Source organism: Dermacentor albipictus, chromosome 7, assembly GCF_038994185.2.
Source record: "Dermacentor albipictus isolate Rhodes 1998 colony chromosome 7, USDA_Dalb.pri_finalv2, whole genome shotgun sequence".
NCBI lineage: Eukaryota > Metazoa > Arthropoda > Arachnida > Ixodida > Ixodidae > Dermacentor > Dermacentor albipictus.
The window spans coordinates 3,305,771-3,327,179 of NC_091827.1; the positions used below are offsets into that span (position 1 = coordinate 3,305,771).

At 43.9% G+C, this 21,409-nt stretch overlaps 3 protein-coding genes across 6 annotated transcripts in view; 2 read left to right on the forward strand and 1 right to left on the reverse strand.

The window, feature by feature from the left end:
- The window catches only part of GEFmeso (Guanine nucleotide exchange factor in mesoderm), a 380,310-nt gene extending 377,387 nt beyond the window's left edge, over window positions 1-2,923 (forward strand). For all 3 annotated transcript variants that reach the window (XM_070521522.1, XM_070521521.1, XM_070521520.1), the window contains one exon: window positions 744-2,923. In XM_070521522.1, the coding sequence (XP_070377623.1) occupies window positions 744-2,498 (1,755 nt within the window). In that variant the 3' untranslated portion in view covers window positions 2,499-2,923. The remainder of the gene's footprint in view (window positions 1-743) is intronic.
- A 4,626-nt stretch (window positions 2,924-7,549) lies between these two features.
- Window positions 7,550-15,830, reverse strand: Ype (yippee zinc finger protein). Of its 2 annotated transcripts, none has more exons than XM_070521542.1 (3): window positions 15,674-15,830; window positions 15,227-15,393; window positions 7,550-11,908 (listed from the first exon to the last, which is right to left on the reverse strand). In XM_070521542.1, the coding sequence occupies exons 2-3, from the start codon at window positions 15,385-15,387 to the stop codon at window positions 11,713-11,715; spliced, it is 357 nt and encodes a 118-aa protein (XP_070377643.1). In that variant the 5' UTR covers window positions 15,388-15,393; window positions 15,674-15,830; the 3' UTR covers window positions 7,550-11,712. The 2 variants fall into 2 exon arrangements, with proteins under 2 accessions (XP_070377643.1, XP_070377642.1); XM_070521541.1 differs by lacking the exon at window positions 15,674-15,830 and adding an exon at window positions 15,456-15,635.
- Window positions 15,831-15,986: 156 nt separating this feature from the next.
- The window catches only part of LOC139047659 (eukaryotic initiation factor 4A-III), a 46,666-nt gene continuing 41,243 nt past the window's right edge, over window positions 15,987-21,409 (forward strand). The window contains exons 1-2 of the mRNA XM_070521532.1: window positions 15,987-16,186; window positions 17,840-17,912. Of these exons, the coding sequence (XP_070377633.1) occupies window positions 16,048-16,186; window positions 17,840-17,912 (212 nt within the window). The 5' untranslated portion in view covers window positions 15,987-16,047. The remainder of the gene's footprint in view (window positions 16,187-17,839; window positions 17,913-21,409) is intronic.

Here is a 21,409-nt window from a genome sequence, read left to right on the forward strand (position 1 = left end):
AGTGATATAGGCCTGAGATTAGAAATGTTGAGTGGTTTGTTTGGCTTTGGGATAAAAATTACCCTGGCATCTTTCCACGAACTAGGGAGGGTGCCTGTGTCAAAGCAGTGATTGAAGTACGCCGTGATGGCTGTGACAGAGTTGTCGTCTAGATTGCGGAGTATTTTATTGTTAATAAGGTCGGGGCCTGGTGCTGACATTGTGCGCAGGGTGGCGAGGGCATGGCGAACCTCTGCTTCCGTGATAGCGGCGCTAAGTAGCTCGTTGGGTTCGCCAGTATATTTTGGCATGTCATACTTCTGAGCGGGAGGCAGATGTTTATGGCGGAGGTCGTCGAAGAATCCGTTGAGATTGTTTTTGTGTGCATGTAGCAGTTTGTTTATGCTATGGTTGTGGCGTGTGTGTGATGTGGTAGGGTCTAATAAGTGTCGCAAGAGTTGCCATGTGCGCTTGTTATCGAGGTTGTCATGCATGCTTTCACATATCTGGCCCCACTGCTGGCAGGCCAGTTGTGTGGCGTACTCCTGGTTGGCGCAGGACAGGGGTAATTGGAAATTACAGGGAGAGGCCTTCGTCCTGATGATGATGATGGTGAAAGTAAATTCCCAATTTTACCGACTTCAACACAAAAGGTGCGAGTCAGTTAGAAGAAAGTACCACCACTTCACCTGTTCACTACACTTACATGCTTCTCATTGGTTGTATTGCTCAGGCTTTGTTGTTTCTTTCCTTTTGCATTCCAGTACACCCAATCTGGTACAGCAACGACCACCAGCCAGACCTCAGGTCCAAGCTCACCCACTTCACCGAGATCCAACACCTTGTGCTATGCAGGCAAGCCAGAAGCAAGGACAGTTGGAAGGCTTGAATCGAGAAATTCCAGTGAGGAGCCGTGGCTGCCCTGGAAGCAGTGTCCCATAACTAGTGTGGACACCAGTGACACGGAAAATGAAGAGGGTGCCTGCATGGTGGACGTACGCCGACTCCTCCGCTACAGGCCATCCGTGCGCTCGCCCAACTACCACTCTGAGGAGCTCCCGGGCGAATATGTCACTTTTGAGTTTGCTAGTCGGCACATAAGTCAGCAGCCTTACGGTGCCACGTGCTGCACTTCTGCCGGCACCGACTTCACCGCACTCTGGGCAAGGCTTGGTGCCCACGGTACTTCAGTTCCATCTTCTAGTAAACTGGTCCAGAGGAGCCACTCTTTCAACGAGGCAGCACTTCCTGAGACCGATTGCCCAGAGAGAAGTGTGGCGGAGAACCTTCGACAAGTCAGAAGGGAGAACAGCGTACCTGAAGACTGGTTGAACAGCCTCGAGGAACACCTCCCTCCAAATGCTTGCAAACGGTGTGGCTCACTTCCACGCAGTTTCCGTCACAGCGCCCCAACATCACCCTCCTCCGAGACTGGCTCCAAGATGCACCAGCTCAGAACTCGCATGGAGCGGCTCCGGCTGCAAGCTCCGGAGCAGCGACCTTTCACGATAGCGTCTGACCAGCCCTCCCGAGCAGACTTCATCGACGGAAATTACATTCCTCAAGGAAACAATGACAGCCACTTCAGCAGCCAGGAGCTAAACCCTGTGCCCAGTGTCGAAAACCTGGCATCCTCCGTGGTTCACCCCGAGCATCGAATATACCGCCGGGACACTCTGCACGGTGGCTCCTGGCGTAGCACGCTGTTGGGCCTGGGCACAAAGTTGACGCGTGTCCTGTGGTCGCCTAACCTGAACGATGGCTCCACGCCTAACAGTGAAGGACAACTGAGCCACGGGTCTAGTCGAGACAGCTTACGCAGCAACGATTCTCGACTGGCCCAGCTCAAATCTGTTGGCTCATTTAGCCGAGCATGTGCCAGTGTTATACAGTCCAAGGCAAGGCACCTTCCACGATTATCGAGTCTGCATGGTGTCCAGGGCAACTCCACGGCTGCGGCACGAATTGCTCGGCAGCGAGAGCCTGACTATTGCATTCCGCAGACCATCCTCGCCATATTGAACAAAAATGAAAGTGGTGGCAACAATGACAGCCTGCAGCCAGAAGCTGACAAGAGCCCCAAGCCTGTGTCGTTCATTCCACACCTGGCTAACGCTGTCCTGGAACTGGACGATGACACCGACACCGAGAACAGTGATTCCTCGGCAGACAGCTACTATGAGAGGAACTTTGAGGCCATCGAGGACGTCCTGGCCGATGACATGTTCCGCGACTCTGCAATCTACAGTGATCCGGAGGAGGTCAGCGGCAGTGAACATGAGGTTGCAGTGAAACCGGGCCTGTTTACACGTAGGGCTAATAGCAATAAGCTCCAAGTTGTTGCAGAGAAGCTGCCACTGTACGACGAGGGTTCGAGTCAAGCTGAGCAGCAGCAAGCACCCTCAGAGTCTGGTTTGTGCACATCATCCCCTGGACCTGCACCAATGGCATGTCGCCAGAGAGGCTGGGTGAAGCACATTGTTGACAAATTCCAGGCAAACATGGCATCCAACTCCTAGTCCCCTCCCTGTCACGAGTGCCTTTGAGCGAGCGCCCTTGGATGGTCCACTTGGACCAGCAACCAAAGAAAGCCACTCGGTGCATTGCTACTTCCAGCACAGATCCGATGGGTGCGTGGCTGTGCTCGTCCTCTAGGAGATCCGACTGTGCTCCAGTGCGACTCTACACAGAATGCTCTCGGTGATACAAGTCACTTTTGGCAGTGCAGGTTGGCTCACTGTAGTTGCAGGAGCAGATATGTCCCACTAATGCAGGAAACATGGCATCAAGGTGGAATGTGCTCAGTTGCATCACTTCGCAGCACACTGTGCTGTCGTCATTGCTGTGGTACATTGGGTCCATTTCATCAAGCTCTGCAAAGCAGAAGCCTTTTACTTTGTTCACATATCATGTATGTGTATTCAGGCAAGCTAGAGACGCAAGATGCGGCACAGCTGCACTACTGCATCGAGTCGGTTTGCATAAAATGCTATTTTGCTTTCAAATGATTTGGAACAGTGATGGTGTTAAATCAGACTATGCCAAATGGAATGCTCTAAATATAGCTCAGAAATGTGACTAGCAGTCTCTATTGCCTTAGTAAGTATCAGTGGTAGTATAGTTATATTGTAATGGTTTCTTTGTTTACACTCCATACGTGTTGTATGGAGTAACTGAGAAGTGTTCCTCTATTCTCTCGTGTGCAGCTATTGAGGCACAGCAAGTTTTAGAGAGCCATTTTTGTTTTGCCAGATGTGTAATTTTAAACCATTGCTTTTAGGCTTTTTTTTTTTCATGTGGAGTTCGCTAACTAGTGTTGTCTGGTTTGTAGTGTAAATTAGGCAGGACTCCATTGTCCTTACGGAACTGCAGTATTTGAAGAGTCCTTCCCCTTTTGGGTAGCAATGAGTGAGCACTGAAGACTTGGAGAAAAGCAGCTGCAGGAGTGTGAGCTTAACTGTTTGCACATACAGAACAATGCAGAAATGCTACATCTGTAGCTACATACCATGCTCGAAAAGGGTATTAAAGGAAATATTAAGTCTAGCTAGAGTGATAAATGGTACTCCTCAATATCTCTCTGCATTTTCTTTGTACCAAAAAAAAACTGAATTGCCAAAAAATTAAGAAAATGTTCTATACAGAGGAGATCACATTATAAAATTGGCATTGATTTGTCACACACACCTAGGCACAATGTACGAAACCTGCAAGCTGCCATGGATCTTTGAGGTCATACTCTGATGGGCAGCATTGCCCTTGGCAAGTAATGTTCTGCTCGTAGGTGGTGCCACATACCTGCATTTAGAACCACAGAGCATTGTAAAGATTTTGCATCAGCAAGTTAATCTGCAAAAAATAATTCAGTACAGTAGGCCTAACTGCGTTTTATTTCATGTTGAATTGCAACATGAGCATTCTTTTATCAATAATATTTAACTGCTAATATATTACGTACTAAAAAGAGGGTAATGACGTCTTCGTAAAAAGATGGTACTGTACTTTAAAGTGGTGACGTCAATCCTGTCCTACATCCATCTTATTATTTCTCTTATGAACCAGTGTTTCCGGTAAAGTTGATGTGTTGCAGCACCAGTTTATCACTTAAGCTTGGCTCAGTGTCTGCCTTTGGTAATACCCTTCAATGTTTAACGTTCAACAGCAATTTACTTATTCAAATGTTCACAGGGAATTGAGGGGAAGTTCAATGTTTTAAATTCTAGTTCACTGTTTCAAAGTCAAATTGTGGCCGATAGCTGCAGAAGTTTGCTTGTAATTGCTAGACTTACAATTTTTTTTACCAATTGTAAGAGCTGATATCAAAATTTCATACACTTGCAAAATTAGATTGCTTATGTGGACAGTGCAGAAAATTTTCTATAGATTATGCAACTTTGAAAATGTGTTCTCAAGCTAAGTGCAATAAAATGTAACTTGTCCCTTTCAAGCACAATAAGTGGACGAAAATTGCACTGCTTCACTTCTTTTATAATTTAGAGTTGTAAACCTACTATTTCAGATTTTGATTTTCATGGATATTTGATCAAAAATCAAGCTTTTCAGCACAGAATTATGCTCCTCTCAGTCACGAGGAATGAACAAATTGAATCAAAACATTACTTGCCTAACAATGCTTCTGCATCCCCTGTGCTCATTGAATAAGCAAATGGGACAAAATAAAGCTTTATAAGTAGATAACATTATTGAGCAAAAGTATCAAACTCACTACAGCTGCATTGCGACAAGCACATTTTCTTCACAGAAAATAATCACAATGCCCACAATTACAGGCATTGGAAGTAATATATGTCAAGTGCCAACATTCAGAAGATATAGTAGGTATATTCATAGGCTGTTTTCGCCTAGTGTACTCTTCATGTAAATAGCTTCCCTCATACAACTCGACTGAACCCATATAACACACGAAGGTGTTCCGATATCCTTAATTCGGCATTCTGTCAGTCAAAACTTATCTGCACTTTTAGCAACTTAAATTAAAATTAACCACAAGTGTGGCAATTTGGGAAACTTCGTACTCCATGAGGAAGTGTGAGCTGCACACAGTCAGAAAAAGGCGCACAGACACATGCACACAAAAGCACCGTTTTTCTGTCTTCGTTAAGTTTATAGTTCTTTATTCTTTCTTATAGAATGGACCAATGTACAAAGCATTTTGTGCCATTTTTCAGTCCTCATCTAACTGCGCATTCCATTGGGCTCATGAAAGCATAGAAAATTGAAGGGGGAATGGAACATGTTCATACTGGTTTTCTAGATTCAGATAATTTCCATATGAAACCCACGAAAAAAGGCCTGCATTTGACATCATGCTTGAAATGAGAAATGCACAACTGAATTGGTTGGTGCCAAAACTTTCAGTTTTGCGATAGAAAAATATATGGTAGCACCACGGTGTAAATTCTCCCTGAAATAGTGCAACGTTTTTTGTGTTTGCTGTCACAGTCGTGCTTTGTATTTACACAACTAGCAACTCGGAACTGGGCATTGTCTAGCCATTAATGGCCACTTAGTGCTATCAGAGTTTTTCCTGTGTAGAACAAGAGCGTAAAGTAACTAATATTAATTGGCGTTAATATGAGCAAATTACCAAATTAAGTTGTATGAAGAAAGACGGAGAGAAATTCAGGGAGGCAGTTGTTGGTGGCACATTTTGGCATGAAGCCAGTGATATGTAGCAGCATTGCCACCTTTCTGTGTCAGAGCTGCAGAGTGGCCAAGTGACAAGTTGTTCTTTCAGCCATTGGGTGGAGTTTCAATGAGAAATTCACTCACATTCGTCGTCAGCAGCAGTAGCAATACACTGGATAGGCATGATAAAGGGGAAGCCAGCTACATTTAATGCTACCAAAAGCATGGAATGAAAATCAAATTGGATGCGCTTTAAGATAGTTCAAATCACTTGAGACATATGTGAGTGGCCTGATTGGTCTGCACGGTCCAGCCACCCAGTGGCGCAGAGCTTAACCATCCAAGCAAAGTGCTGATATTGCTGTAACTTAGTGTAAAACATTTAGAAAAACAATGCGTTTATGATTACGCTTCTGCCAAAAATTTACACCTGCAGTGAAGTAGAATACACTTCATTACTGCTACTGTGTTGAGCTATGTGCCAGCTTGCGCTTGCGTTTACCTGAATACCGAACACGCGGAACACTATTGTGGTAGTAATCCTCCGGCATAAAGTGACGGCCACAAATAAGCAAATCCTGGCGCCAATTAGATAGCAACAGTCTGATGCGCTGCTGCCACTCCGCTTGTCTGCTGCTTTGCAGAGGGACACGATGTTGCAGCTTGACAGTCGCTACGTTTGTAGCCCACAACGTAACAAGGGCAAACCATAGTTCTCACGAAAAGAAAGACCGAGATCAACACTGACTGTGGAGCTTTTGTCAACACAGAGCACGTTTTAACACAAGCAGACGACGTTTGCTGTGTGCCGTAAGTGCTTAAGGGTACTGAGAAATTGTTCTTGTGCATTCTCTTTGTGTTACTTTCTTTTTATAGAGACAAATTAACCAGCATTCCAACTATTACGAACAACATTTGTTCACCATAAAGTTTGAAAAATTATTGATGAGGTGCCCTGGGCAGCCAATTGGATAGCTTGCCCTACTAGCGTCGTATGGTCACCTTGCTGGTGTGGCTAAAAATTCAGACGAGTGGTGTGCTGTGATCGGCACAGACGTACATTTTTAAAACCTTATAATAAATGGCATGCCTTATGCGGAGCACTTAATGTGTCAATTAATGATCAGAAGAACCTACACTAACAACTCGGTGCGTTTGTACAAAATTGTCGAAACCACTTCAGGGTCCCTTATAAGAAATTAGAACAGCACAGAAGTGAAGACTAAATACCCTAGCCGGCATATTTGTATTAAAATGCTCATAATACCTCAGCGAGTTTCTAGATATCATTTTCAGTGCGCTTTTCTTTTCCATGCATACAATTTGTGATGCATTGAGACCAATGGCGCAGCTCGCTTGTTCATGCTTGCCGCGTGCTAGCCCACACAGTGTGTATTCGCAAGCTCGTGGTGCTTTTCTGCAAGACTTGGTGAAACAGTTCTGGAACACTTTTTGCAAACCTTTTACGCTGAAAGAAAATGAAAAATAACAAAACAAACAAAGGGCACATGTGAAAAAGAGGAAGGGACTTTTTTTTTTTTGCAGAACATTGAACATCGATCTCAGTCTTTTACTGGCAGTGTACAGAAAGGAGCTATTTTTTTATACGAACTTTTTACAGAGCATCTCAATAGACAGACACTTGTTACACGGCTGTTTGATGCACGCGCGGATTTGTCAGTGGCCACTATGTAAAGGGATTCCTGTGCCTACTTGTGCGATTCTTTCATAAAGCTGTTTCTGCAACATTTGAAAGCGTGTTGGAATACATGCAAGTTCCTGATGTATGGAAGGAGTTGAAACATGCCTCTGCACTCTGCTCTCATAAAAATGGAAATGTAGAGTGCGCTGATCACTCTAAAGAAAAGTGTACATGCTGCAGCGTCAGACAGTGAAGTTGTTGCCTTGTTGTTCTGTGCACTTTGTGTGTGTGTGTTGAAGAATAATTATGAAAGGTAGTGGAGCACCTGGGCTGGTACGATACAACAACTTATTTTGCTCTGTTTCTTTGTATTGTCCTTTCATTTCACAGCAGCAATACGACACTACTGTGGCTAAGGTGGCGAAAGAGGGGCATTTCTTCTAATGCTAGACTTAGGCAAATGGAAGGCTGCCCCACTCCTTGATGGAAGTGGTCATTGCACTCGTGTAATCCCCCCCCCCCCCCCCCCTGATTTGTGAGCTGTAATGCCTAAGCATATAGCCGAAGGTGCGTTTCTCAAGTAACTTCTCAACATGGGAATCGCCAAGAAGAGACACAGTAGTGTAGACTGCTTTTTGAGGGGCAGTGTGGACATTTCTGGCTTATAGTGGACTAAATAGGGAGTTTTATCTAAGCGTTCGCATTCTGCTCTGCTCAAATAAGTGTAACCTAATGATTTTCACGCAGCCGCTGAGCAGGAATGCCAGCGTGTGTGTACACGACACTCGCGCCAGCAGTGGCCGGAAAAATGCTGCAGAGCCCACTGAGTGGACTGCAATTGTGTGTCCACTCGGCTTCTTTGTCATTTCAAAGCCAAGGTGACTGCAAGTCATGCACTTGTCAAAATGCGAAGTCAACACAGTTCTCTGCAGTGCAAAGGCATCTGAAACGCGAGGAGACTCAAGCGATGCTCAGATAATCTAATGACATTTGTGAACAAACACTTTCTGGGCATGCAGAGATTTCGGAACTGAATCAAAGCTGTTGTATCCTTCCAGCCGCCAAATTTTCCTGCTCCTCCTTTGTTCCGGTGACTTCCCACTTGCAAACAGTAGCTTGGCAGAATGAGTGCCTTGCCAAAGTGCAGTGGTGTGTAACATGTAGGCCTTTCGTAGTGCTTAAATTTTATTTGCCATATTTATTATGTGAGGTTTAAGCACAGACAAGCGAGTGTTGGCAGCCTTAGTGGCTTGACAAGCGTGCTTTCACTTCAGGAGAGGGGGTAGTGCCACATTAAAAGGCCCATAATGTGCAGTAACTTGGGACATGTTACAGAACATGGGATGTGGAAAGTCTGTTTCACCTGCGCAACAATTTTGAAATGTGCCTGAGCCACATTACCATAGCTTTTAAGAGAGCTTGATATCATGCTTTATCATGAGAACATTAAATTATGTGGTTGCAGACAATTGCACAATATGAAAGTATACTAGTAGTCAAATTCCAAGTGAGAAAAATCAATCTGATTACCATAAGCATTGTTGCATAAATAAAGGAAAACAGGTATAAATTGCTCTTCAGGTTAAGCTGCAGACTCGGTTGGTCTTATTTCGCACATCACTAGAATTCCGCAGTGTATTAATATGGTCCGATGCAAAATTCGCCTATTCTACTTGAAAATATGCACAGTCTGCTGTGATGCCAGCCAAATAATGTAGATTTTCTCGGCACAGACTTTCTACTCTTCTGGTGAAATGTGGGCGTGCACATGGTTCATTTTGCTCGGTTCTTGGTTCTGCGTCACCCTGTATGATATCTAGTGTATATATTCCTCATCAAAGCAATGCACCCAACTGTTTCAGTAGAACCCTGTTGAAATGTTCCTCACTGTTGCATTTTCGCAGCTGCTACACCGCATTTTTGCGGTCCCAACCTAAAGCCCACTGGCTCCTGTGTGTTATGTTTCCATTTGATACATCGCCATTATGTAACACTCCTGCATCTTATGTTGCATTTGAATGTCGTGGTCACATAAATTTAGCACTGCAAAGCCAAGTTTGCTCTCGCACATTGCTACAACGTCTAAAATAGTATACTCACGGTTAAACATCTGAAGCCCTGCTCATGCTCCCGCCCCGAAATGCCAGAAGTACGTGATCGTCAATCCTGATAAGTGCATCTCTGCACAGTTGTGGATACAGCTGGTTCCATAAAGCCAGCTTGCCGCAATATAGTGATGTTATGTGGAAAAGCATATTAAGAGGGAAAAGAAGCCAGTCATGAAACATAATGTGTTCATTTGTTATGTACGCATGCATGCGCCATCTTCAGCCACTGTACGAGCACCAATATGTCGAATAACTACTGGCAGCCATTCAGAGCTGTCTCCGGCATTGCTGTGGCAATTAGGGGCCTTTCTGTTAGTTTTTTTTTGTTGTTGTTGTTGTTTTCGTGCGGTCCCTTGAAAGAAATGTATCAACGGGGTTCTACTTTATGTGAAAAAATGGCCAACTCTTGGCGAATCAAGAATATGGACTAGCAAATGGTTTATCTGGAAGAGCCTGTTCATACCTGGTTTCCTTGTTTACGTGACATTTACTATTCTTGCAAGTTAAGAGAGGACAGGGTCCGTGTTCATAAAACTCCTCCAGTGTAAGTGCATTTCCCTTAAGGTGGAGCCACTCATGACAGTGATTCACATGATGACTAGACGATTGCCATGGTAATGGCCAGGAAATTGAGACTGTGAGGTTTAACTTCCTAAGAAATGACAGCCTGTGAGAGATGCCGAAGCTGGGGGGTTCCAGATTATTTTTGACCACCTCCGAGTTCTTTAACGTGCAACCAAAGCACAGTACACGAGTATTTGTGTATTCCAACATTGGAACACACGATAGCCGATTATGGGCAGCACTTGAAGTGAAGCTTTGTGAATACGAACCCTAACCTGGCATTGTCTGGTTGGTCAGCAAACCACTCTGGCAGCACAAGTCCAACCCATGGTGAACATTACCGTGTGGTGTGTATTGCTTTGCAACATTTGCCTTTTACTCTGGAACAAATCTGATGGCAGCTTAAAGCTTACTTTGCATGCACCTGTTACACTGCCATGTGTCTGTTTTATGCAGGCTTTTCCTGCTAGTAAAAGTGTGTGCCATTAAAATACTCATAGTAACAAAGGTGTCAGTGAGTTCTTGACTGTATTTATGTATGTACACAGACTTCTGCTCCTTCAACTGACAGGAGAAGCAGATATCTTGCATAGGGGAGTGCAGAAGTGTTGTCGAAAAAGGAGACCAAGACATGAAAGACGTTTGGTCTCCTTAACACTTCTGTGCTCCCCTTTGCAAGGTATGGCGAAACAACTAGCCCCACAGCTTGCTATTCTAAAGGGACAAGCAAAATTGATTTGTATAATCTGATGTTCAGGGCGACTTCTAGGTGTGCACACAAAGATGACCAAATTAAAAAAAAGGTGGGTTCTATCAACTGAAGTCAACTGCATATTCTGACTGTCCCACACCGATGTAGAGGCGATACTGCGAGTTATTCAATGGACTTTATGGAAGTTAACTTTCTCGGAAAGTGGTTGTTTGTTAGCATTTCATCCTGCTGGCCCTTTGGTCAGTGTACCAACAGTTTTCTTTACGTTAGCCAGCCGAAGAAATGAGCTTTTGATTGGGATAAAGTAAGTCGCAAAATTCCAGATTTTTGCATTTGTGAGCAAATTGTATTGCCAGCATTGTTAGAAAATGTTAAACTTTGTAGTGGACCTTACACAGTTTTTCTTTTTCTTTCTTCGTCGGAAAGCCTAAACATTCGTTTTTATTTTGTCCAGTAATGTTAAAATAGCACTTCAATCAGTGCACCAATAGATTTGTCAGTTGTCAGCCAAAAAATTAAGCTTTCAAAAGATATGAATGTGGAAATGCTCTATTCCAAGGTGTAGTGTCGGAAAGGTTGCATCCCCAACAAAAACTCTATGTGGAAGAGTTGTATGTACAGAACAGCATGCGTGGTAAGTGATCCCTTTTCAACACTGATGTGGCTCACAATACTGAGGCAGCAATTGGCACTACACACTTTTTTTTTTTCCCCTTCCCAAACGCTGGTGTGAAATGCCAGAACAATTCCCCGAATGAAGCTGGCCCAAGATGTTACCTCGTCTGCCGATTTTAGACCAAAATACATGCATTTCTTGCTGCATACAGAACCACATGGTAGAGTCCGTTCCTAATCCTAATAAGTAAAGAAGCAGCGGTTAATGGTAGTATCTGCACTTGGGCTCGGAACAAAGTCTACTGCAGCACACGAACTTCGTTTTTAGTGCCACAGTGCCAATTTTTAAAATTGGGTGTGAATGGCAGGCAGTCGGCAGTCATTTCCAGCCAAGGCTTGCCACAGTTGCGCCGCCATGGCAAGCAGGGCAGCACAGAAGCGGGTCAGTTGCCCATGTGCTCCTCGATGCCATCGCTCTCAGTGACAAGAGCCCTCTCGAGGATGACTCGTCCTTCCTTGTACCGTTGGCCCTCCTCAGTGGCAAACTCGTACACCCAGCCGAGCTTGGTGTCGCAGTTCTTGCAGGATACATCGCGTACCATGTGACGGCCAGTCAGCATCACTCGGTCTTGCACCTCGCTGCGTGACAGTGGGTTGGAAGTGGGGTGTAATGGCAAGGTGTAGGCCGTGGCTGCATTCTGGGTTGATCACATTTCATCATCATCAGCCTATTTTATGTCCACTGCAGGACAAAGGCCTCTACCTGTGATCCCCAACTACCCCTGTGCTGCGCCAACCGATTCCAGCTATTGCCCGCAAATTTCCTAATTTCGTTGCACCACCTAGTCTTCTGCCGTCCTCTGCTGCGCTTCCCCCTTCTCTTGGTACCCATTGTGTCACCCTAACAGTCCAACGGTTATCTAATCTGCGCATTACATGACCTTACCAGTGCCATTGTTTTCTCTTAATGTCAATTAGAATATAGTTTACACCCGTTTCCCCTCTGATCCAAACCGCTCTCTTTCTGTGTCTTGAAGTTATGCCTAGCATTCTTCGTTCCATCGCTTTTTGCGCGGTCCTTAACTTGTTATCAAGATCGTATACCTTCCTTTTCAATGACTGACAGTCCTTTTCAGTGATAACGGTAAGCTTCCAGTCAGGAGCTCACAATGTCTGCCGTATGCGATTCGACCCATTTTAATTCTGTGAATTTCCTTCTCATGGTAAGGGTTCCCTGTGATTAGTTGACCTAGGTAAACGTACTTCTGCACAGACTCTAGAGGCTGACTTGCGATCCTGAACTCTTGTTCCCTTCTCCAGTTATTCATGATTATCTTTGTCTTCTGCATATTAATCTTCAACCCCACTCTTACACTCTCCCTGTTAAGGTCCTCAATCGTTTGTTGTAACTCATCTACAGTGTCGCTGAATAGAACAAGCGAAGGTTGCCGAGGTATTCGCCGTCAATCTTTACTCGTAAACCTTCCTAGTTTAATAGCTTGAATACTTCCAAGCATGCAGTGAACAGCACTGGAGAGATTGTGTCTCCTTGTCTGACCCCTGTCTTTATAAGTATCTTCCTACTTGTGTAAAATTAAGGTGGCTGTGGAATCTCTGTAGATATTTTTCAGGGTATTTGCGTAAGCCGTCTGTACTCTTTGATTACGTAATGCCTCTTGGCTGCTTGTATCTCTACTGAATCAAATGTCTTTTCGTAATCTATGAAAGCCATATAGAAAGGCTTATTGTACTCTGTGGATTTCTCAATAACCTGATTAATGACATGGATGTGATCCATGGTAGAGTATCCCTTCCTGAAGCCAGCCTGTTCCCTTGGTTGACTAAAGTCCACTGTTGCGCTTATTCTATTGGAAATTATCTTGGTAAATATTTTATATAATACTGGGAGTAAGCCAATGAGCCAATGATTTTTCAGTTCTTTAACGTCTCCCTTTTTTGTGGATTAGTATAATGTTTGCATTCTTCCAGTTTTCTGAGACATTCGTATAGACAGCCACCAGTTTTCCTATCATTATGTCTCCTTCATCTTTGATTAAATCGACTGTCATTCCATCCTCTCCTGCCCCTTTTCCCCCTTTCATGCCCTGCAAGGCCCTTCTTACCTCATCTCTAGTTACAGGAGGAGTTTCTGCATACTGTTCATTATTGTTTCGAATAGAGTACTCCCGAGTTCTTTGGGTACTGTACAGGTCGGTATAGAATTCTTCCACTGCTGTTATTATACCTTTGAGATTGCTGATGATATTACCCTGCTTATTTTTCAGTGCATACATCTTGGTTTGTCCTATGCCAAGTCTCCTTCTCATTGATTTCAGGCTGCACCCATCTTTTACAGCTTCTTCAGTCTTTCTCACATTATAAATTCTAATATCACTTGTTTTCGCTTTGTTGATTAGTTTTGACAGTTCCGCAAATTCTATCTTCTTTCATTTTTTGTTGTTTCTTTATTGGTTCCTTTGTTACTTGGGAGAGCTTGCCTACTGGTTGCCTTGGTGCCTTGCCTCCCACTTCAATTGCTGCCTCGGAAGCCTGCCTCGTTATGGTTTCATTCATTACCTCTATGTCATCATCATCTCTTTCTTCTAAGGCTGCATATTTGTTTTGCAAGTAACAGCCTAAATTTGTCTGCTTTTACCCTTAGTGCCTCTAAGTTGACCTGTATCTTCTGATTAATGAATTAAGTTGATTAGTGAATCCTAGCCCTCACTAACCTATGATCACTGCACTTTACCCTACCTATCACTTCTAGATCCTACACTATGCTAGGATCGGCAGAAAGTATGAAATCAATTTCATTTCTTGTTTCACCATTAGGGCTTTTCCAGGTCCGCTTTCTGTTGCTACGCTTCCTGAAAAAGGTGTTCATTATTCTCAGCTTATCCATTTCTGCAAAATTCTACCAGCATCTCGCCTCTAGCATTTCTTGAATCAACACCGCAGTTGCCAATTGTCTGTTCACCCGCCTTCTTTTTTCCCACTTTTGCATTGAAGTTACCCCATTACTAGTGTATACTGAGTTTGCACTTTTCTCACCACTAATTCAACATCCTCATAAAACTGATCTGCTTCCTCATTGTCATGACTGGATGTTGGAGCGTAGGCTCCAACATCCACTACCTTGTACTACCTTGTACTACCTTTAATCTTTACCTCTTATTAAGCTTGATTACGACTACACATACCCTCTCATTAATGCTGTAGAATTCGTCAATGTTGCCCGCTATGTCCTTATGGATTGGGAATCCTACCTCATATTGGTTCCTATCTAGGAGACCTCTACAGCCGAAGACATGTCCATTAATTATTCAGCATTGTATAAGCCTCACCAATTCTAATCTCACTAAGGCCGGTAATATCCCAAACAACGTCACATTTATTGTGCTCCAATTCAGCAGGCCTTCACAATGGACACAGTCATGCAGAAAAAAAAAAGCACCCTTGAAAGTGGCCGAACAAGAATACAGCCACAGATCAACTCTGTTGCTGTGCAAGCCAGGGAAACAATGGAACATATTTAAGTAAAGTAATTCCCTTCAGGTTTATGTAGACGAGGCAAGCAGAGATGTCTCAGAAGCACTGCAATTTAAGTACCGCCACAGGGAAACATAAAAATAGGAACTGGGTGGTGAAGAATGGTGATAACGTACATCTGCCAGAGCATTACATCTCCTCTTATTGGAGTGCAAAGTATACACCCGTCAACACTTTGATACAATTGGGCAGCCTCTAAATACATGTAGCTATCTATAAAACAGGGCGGTGGACATCAAATTTAAAAAGTACAACGTATGCGCACGTGCTACAGCAGCGTGTGCAAGCTACCACAGTCAGGTGAACGCGAGCGTCGCAAGGTGTCAGCACAAGTAAGGGATCGCAAGCACTCTAGACCGCCAACCAGACAAAAAACAAAACAAAGAGCGCAGGTGGGTTCATTACCTATAATTGAGGTTGACCACTTTGTTGAAGAGGAACGCCCTTCCCGTGGCGCCAGTGAATCTTGTACTGATGAGCTCACTGCGATTTGTCAGAATGGTGTCGCAGCTCGCGCAGGAGAACAGTCGAGAACCTCCAATGTGATCGAGGAAGATGCGACCCATGTTGACCTGAAAGACGAGAAGAGGAGCTACGTTTTATGCCGTGCACTCTACCTCTAGCACGAACATACCAATCCTGCCATCGCTACGAAAATGCTGACTCATTATGAGTGACTGCTGTCGATAGTGCACAGATCGCTTGTTTCGAAAAGCGACGTCTCAACGCCATGTAAACACACACTTGGCTGGGTAAGCTCGAACTTGCAGCACGTCGTGAACTCTAGACAGCAACATAAAATTAGCCTTGAGGCACGAAAATATTGGGAGGTATGGCTAAAAGGACACGTACTGGTTAGAACCGAGGCGCTGTTAGAGCACCAACAGCTAGGTAGTAACCAAACCTGCCAGAATTGCTGTTGCTAATGCGGGCACTCCAACCTTACAGCTGTAGCTGGCTCGACAACAAACCTGGCGTTACGTCTTGTTACGTCATCGGTGACGTCACTATAGTGGCAAATTATTTTGTTGTTATCGCAGATTTAAAACAATAGTATAAATTTTGCTTTAGATTACATATTTTATTAAAAAGGTAGAACAGTATTTGTGAAATGAATCTATATCAAGCTTCGCTGGCTTCGCGCCTGTCTTCAGCTGGTCTTTAAGGATTTAGGACATGCCTAGCCATGCCAAAACGAGACTCCTTGGGATACACGCACGATCGAAATGGCAGCCCGTCGCCGTGTTGTGCAGGCAGAAGATTTATCGAATGTTGAGTTTGAAACTAGTGAAGATGTCGAAGTGATACCGACCTTCGACGCTGTCGGCCTCAGAGAGGACCTTCTGCGCGGCATTTATGCTTATGGTGAGTACGCGTACACACACCGGGTGCCCTGGACTGTTTGGCTGTTGGGCCTAATTGCGTCTTCTTGAAAACTTGGCGCTTGTGAACAAACTGGAAAGTTTGCTTGTGTACTTGCTGAGTTTGCATATTAATCTGATTACGTCGAAATAGTCTGAATAAGTTCTCGTTATTGTTCCGGCGGTGTCGTCTTCTCTCGCTTGTGAAACCGCCGTCTGCATTGGTGCGAAACGGAGGAAGCTGGTTTTCACGCGATGTTCTAACTTCTATTTGCTAGTGTAAGCTTCTGTGCGGCATTGTTGATCACCGTTATTCGAACCTCTCATGTTTATAATAACGCTTAAGATAGACCAACCCGCTCAGTCTAGCTAAACTTGTGCGTGAGGGAATAGTGATACGCTGTCCTTTGCGCCAATGTTGATCGCGTTTCGGTGGTGATTTTCGCTTCTCCTGAACTCCAAGTATGTTTCAGAAAATTTTAAACATGTCTTCTTTCTATAATGCGACTTCAAAAAAATTACGTTCCGTTAAACCGATTTGACTCGTGTAGTTTCTGACGTTTGAAATTGCGTTGAATTATTTGTTCAACGTGCGAGACTCAAGCCATAGTTGCAAATCGTCAATGCTCGATTCACCTCCTTTGAATCGGTCAGCCAACTTCGCCGGAGTGTTACGCTTAAATCTGTATTAAATGAAATAATCTGCTGCATTACTCTTTCTCATTATTTTAAAAGTGTTGAGTGCAGTAAATAAGCGATTAATAAGTCCTTAAGGACTTCCTTTTATTGAAAATTCTTATTGTATTTATGTGTATGTGAATGTTTGCTCACTAGATAGCCAGGTCAGATCCAAACATCCTCAAAATTGTCCCTTGATAATCTACTTAGAGTACCGAAGAAAAATGAGCTGTTATTTTAGTTAAAGCTTCATAAGTGTAGTAACTGGTTTGCTGAACTAATACCTGAAATCTGGCTCCAGTCTATCAAAAATCTTACTGTGGGCTATGTGTCAAGTTTGCCATGCTTAAAACAGCGTTATGAAATATCAAACTCGGCGTAGCATATATCAAGCATTGGGCATCACAGGGGCTGCTAGACAGCAGTTTTGTTATGCTTGGCTTAATAGAGTAGTTGCTATGCGATGTGTGTGAAATGATATTTCTTCCAGTCTTTTTCTTCTTTTTGCCAGCAATTCCTTTTACATTTGCTGTTGCTGGTTTAGGATGTTACAGGGAGGTTTGACAAAATGTTCTGTGCCAGCTCAGAAGGAAAGTACAAAAGCATACATCAGTAGGCTGGTAAAGAAATACCAAGTTTACGCGCACAGGATGAATCAGAATTGAACACTAGATTTTTAGTTATCAGTAATGAGTAGTTCAGTGTTTAAGTAACAGTTTCAAATACAAAATTTGTTGACCCTACCAAATTGTTGCACTACTGGTTTTACAATGTTGGTATACATACGTAAATATCAGGTTAAGTACTGTGTATAGGTTTAGAGAATCTGTTTCACTTTTTATTATTACTTTGTTTTTGCTTTTCAAATGCGTGAACTGTACTGCTTCATAATTGCCATTTGCCATACTTTCCAATGACAGACTGTATTGGTAAACTGTGACTGGGCACTAAGCTCACTGGTCTGCATTCTGTGTTGCAGGTTTTGAGAAGCCATCTGCCATTCAGCAGCGCTCCATCAAGCCAGTCATCAAAGGCAGGGATGTGATTGCACAGTGAGTGCGCATGGCCCATGGGATATGCTCAGCCATGGTGGTGATGAAATTGTGTTGCTTTCATAAACTGTTCTGTTTCATTCTGTAGGAATTTTAAAATGTTATTATAGCACATTATTATAACTCAAAGGATGCCTAACCAGATAAACATTCCCGCAGCATAATTGATATTTGCGTGTGGTGGACCATGGTACAGTGGGATTAGGTATAAAAACAGTGTCCTAAACAGAAGTATCGCAGGTGTCCTAATATCCAGAACCATTACCCTCCTGCAGTTTCTTCCAAAATATCAATTTTGAAATAATGCATAGGCTTGCCCATCCTCGCAAAATCACAGCAGGTCACACTATCTGATCACTTACTAGTGCAAGCTAGGAGAAGGTTGTAAGATTAGAAAAGCCAGTGCACAAACACATAGACAGAGCAAATAGGTAGGATAAAGGGTTGAAGTAGTTCCTCTGTCATTCTCAGCCCCTTGTAAGCTAGAACAAAAATGTGCAGCCTAATGGACCTTTTTCCAGTAAGCGACCCCATAGTGGCTGCCACTTCAACTAAATTTGACAGGCAAACATACGCGCACCCGCTGCTTCACACCTCCATGCAGTGGTAGCATCGCTGATGCTGAGCCTATAGCTCGAGTGTTAGTTTACAGAGTGACTTTCGTCAACAAAACTGCTTGCAGCATTTCCCGTGAACTGCTGAAATGTTTTTTTTTTTTTCCCCCAGTTTTGTTGCCCATAAACATGACAAAAAAATCAATCCAGGCCACGGATCATGGAAGTGGTTGTGCACTAACTTTGCGCACCTGCCCTGCAGTAATGGTGGTGCAGCTTGGAAAGCAGCTGGAGTTAGGGTATGTGCATGCGCATAGCAGAATTGGGAAAAGGTTCATTCAAGAGAGACAATCTTGAAGCAGTGGTGAGGGCAAAAGGGCCCTGTAAGTCTGTTTATTTCTTGTGATGTCAAGGTGGTTAATTTACTTCCTGTGACATGTGCCAATGCTTAGATTGGCCAAAGTTGATACTGCATCAATGAAAGGTTAAAAGTGCATGCGCGGAGTGTGAAAAAAAAAGTGTAATCTGGCCTAACATTGTGTAAAACTCTGTTGTGAAGCAGTGTTTCAAAGCACTATGACTTAGTTGTCAAAAAGACAAACATAACGATACTTGCAAGGTGATTGAGGATTTTCATAATAAAAAACTGGGTGATAAATGCACTAGTATGGCCCTCGTTCAGTGCATACAGGAAACAATTTATGTACTTTAATGGGCTCCACACCAGGCCCCATTGCAAATTTTGGTCATATAGTAGAAGCTGTAAAATGGCACCTAAGGAGTGTTTACTGAAATAATTTTTCAAGTCGGTTGATTATTAGAGGAGGTAGAAGAAATAACTTTGCTGTTACCAGGCCTTCAGGAGGCATGTGTCACTGCTAACCATGGCACTCTCTACCCTGAGTAGTATTAACAAACAGTGATCTTTTCTGGTCCTCTCCCAAGGACGCACCGTGTTGCCAAGCCCCACCTCCATTTTTTTCCTTCTCTTCCTTTTTTGCAGTGTTACGCCTATCACATCGTATCTTTCGTCATGGTGAGTGACGAAACATGCACTGTGAAGAGGCATTTGTGCATATGGTCATGATTTACTGACCGTGAGCGGGCTTCCTTGAAAGGGAAGGTGCGCAGCTATTTTGAAATTTCAGTTGGTCTCGCGGCACTCAGCATTGTAGTACTTTGCAGACATGATCGTCAGCCTGTCATTTATATGCTGCGCTTGTTTGCCTAAAATGTCCAAACCTGTTAAGGGGTCCTGAACCAACCCTCGGGCTTGGTGAAAAAACACATTCGGCAGATAGTATACGCTGCTGGGAGCACCTCAGCCGAATCTTGCAGTGTCTGCACAGCATATGGAGTTCACAAGTGGAGCTCACAACTTGCTTTTTTCTGCAGAGACCCTCCTTTCAGACAGACAGGCTTTCACCCATTTTGAAGCTGCCGGCAGCGTTTACATTTTGTCATTTAGCAGATTCCCGTGGAGGGCACCATTCAAGAAGGCTGTTTGAATCAGTATGCTTCTTCCTACAGTTGATGTGTATATTAATTGACACAGTTTAATAAACAGGCTGAAGTAAACGAAAATATGCGTTTGGAATTTTGATATACAGTAAAAGCTCGTTAATTTGAAATTTTGTATAATTTGAAGTAGCTGCCGCGGTCCTTTCAACAATATATTTAAGAAAATATGTAACTCATCGTCAAGTGTTCGACGAAAACTCGTCTGGCGAGGAAACATATTGGTGCCAAAAAATGTGCACTCGCCAAGAGTAAAAGAAAAATAAAGAACAGACATTTCGGGCCCTGTACGAGTCCCGTGATCACAATGAAGATATAAGCATGGGCGCACGGCTATTTACAAGTGAGGTGGCGCAGCATGCAGGTGTATATCTCAGGAGGATTACCCCACTGCCTGTTTATCGTGCATCTAGTTGATTGAATGTAAAATGATTCTAATGATTCTTCTGGAAGAAGCTCGTTAGCGTGCAATTGGGATCGTCTCGAAAGTTGCGAGGACAAATCCTACGAAGCTGCCGGCAGCAGAAAGAAGCGCATCGAAACCGTTAAAAAAAACAAGGACATAGTCATCCTCCCCGCAGACAAGGGAAATGCCACTGTGGTTTTGGACCATGTGGACTACTTCAACAACAGGACACGTCGACCTATGCCGAACTGGCTAGGGATCCAACAGAGAAGGTGGAATCGGAGCTCCAGAAGCTGCTTACTGAAGTTTTCAAGTTTGTCCCCCCCCCCCCGAAAGAAAGAATCTCTTCTACAGGTTGCTCTGCCACAATGGATAGGCTCCCGCTCACTGCGGACTGCTAAAAATTCATAAGCCCGACGTTCCGGTATGACCAATTGTGGGCTACACATGCTTGCCACTGTATGAACTGTCTGGCTACCTGCACCGTACTCTTAGGCCTCTTGCAGGACTTACGCCCACTTTCGTCAAAGACTCTGCTCGTTTCATTGAGAAAATAAGAAGCGCCTGCATTGACGATGACGAAGTCATGATCTTCTTTGACGTAAAGTCAATGTTTGCATGCGTGCCTACTGACTATGCGGTTGAGTGCTACAGGAAACTTCTCGAGGCTGACTCTTCTTTGTCCGAATACGTACTTCGTCTTTAACAGAAGTATTACAAGCAAGTGTTCGGATCAGCGATGGGAACCTCTGTGTCCATCGTTTATGCCAACATTGCTCTGGAGGATCTGGAAAGGGCCGCCTTATCTTCATGTGGGTCGCAACCAAAGCTCTTTCTAAGATAAGTGGACGACTGCTTCTGCATTATCGCTCGCCGACACGTAACACATTTCCTCGTGCACCTAAATTCCTTAAAGCCGAGGATACAGTTCTCGGCTGAAGAGGAAAACAGTGGGCAAATTCCCTCCCTGGATGTCCTTTTAGAGAGGACTTCAAGCGGCTTGAGGACTAATGTGTACA

Coding starts and splice junctions, on each gene's coding strand:
- Ype (XM_070521541.1), bottom strand. Junction 11,909..15,226: donor GTGGTCAACCTCAATTATAG/GTAATGAACCCA, acceptor ACTGTCACGCAG/CGAGGTGCAAGACCGAGTGA.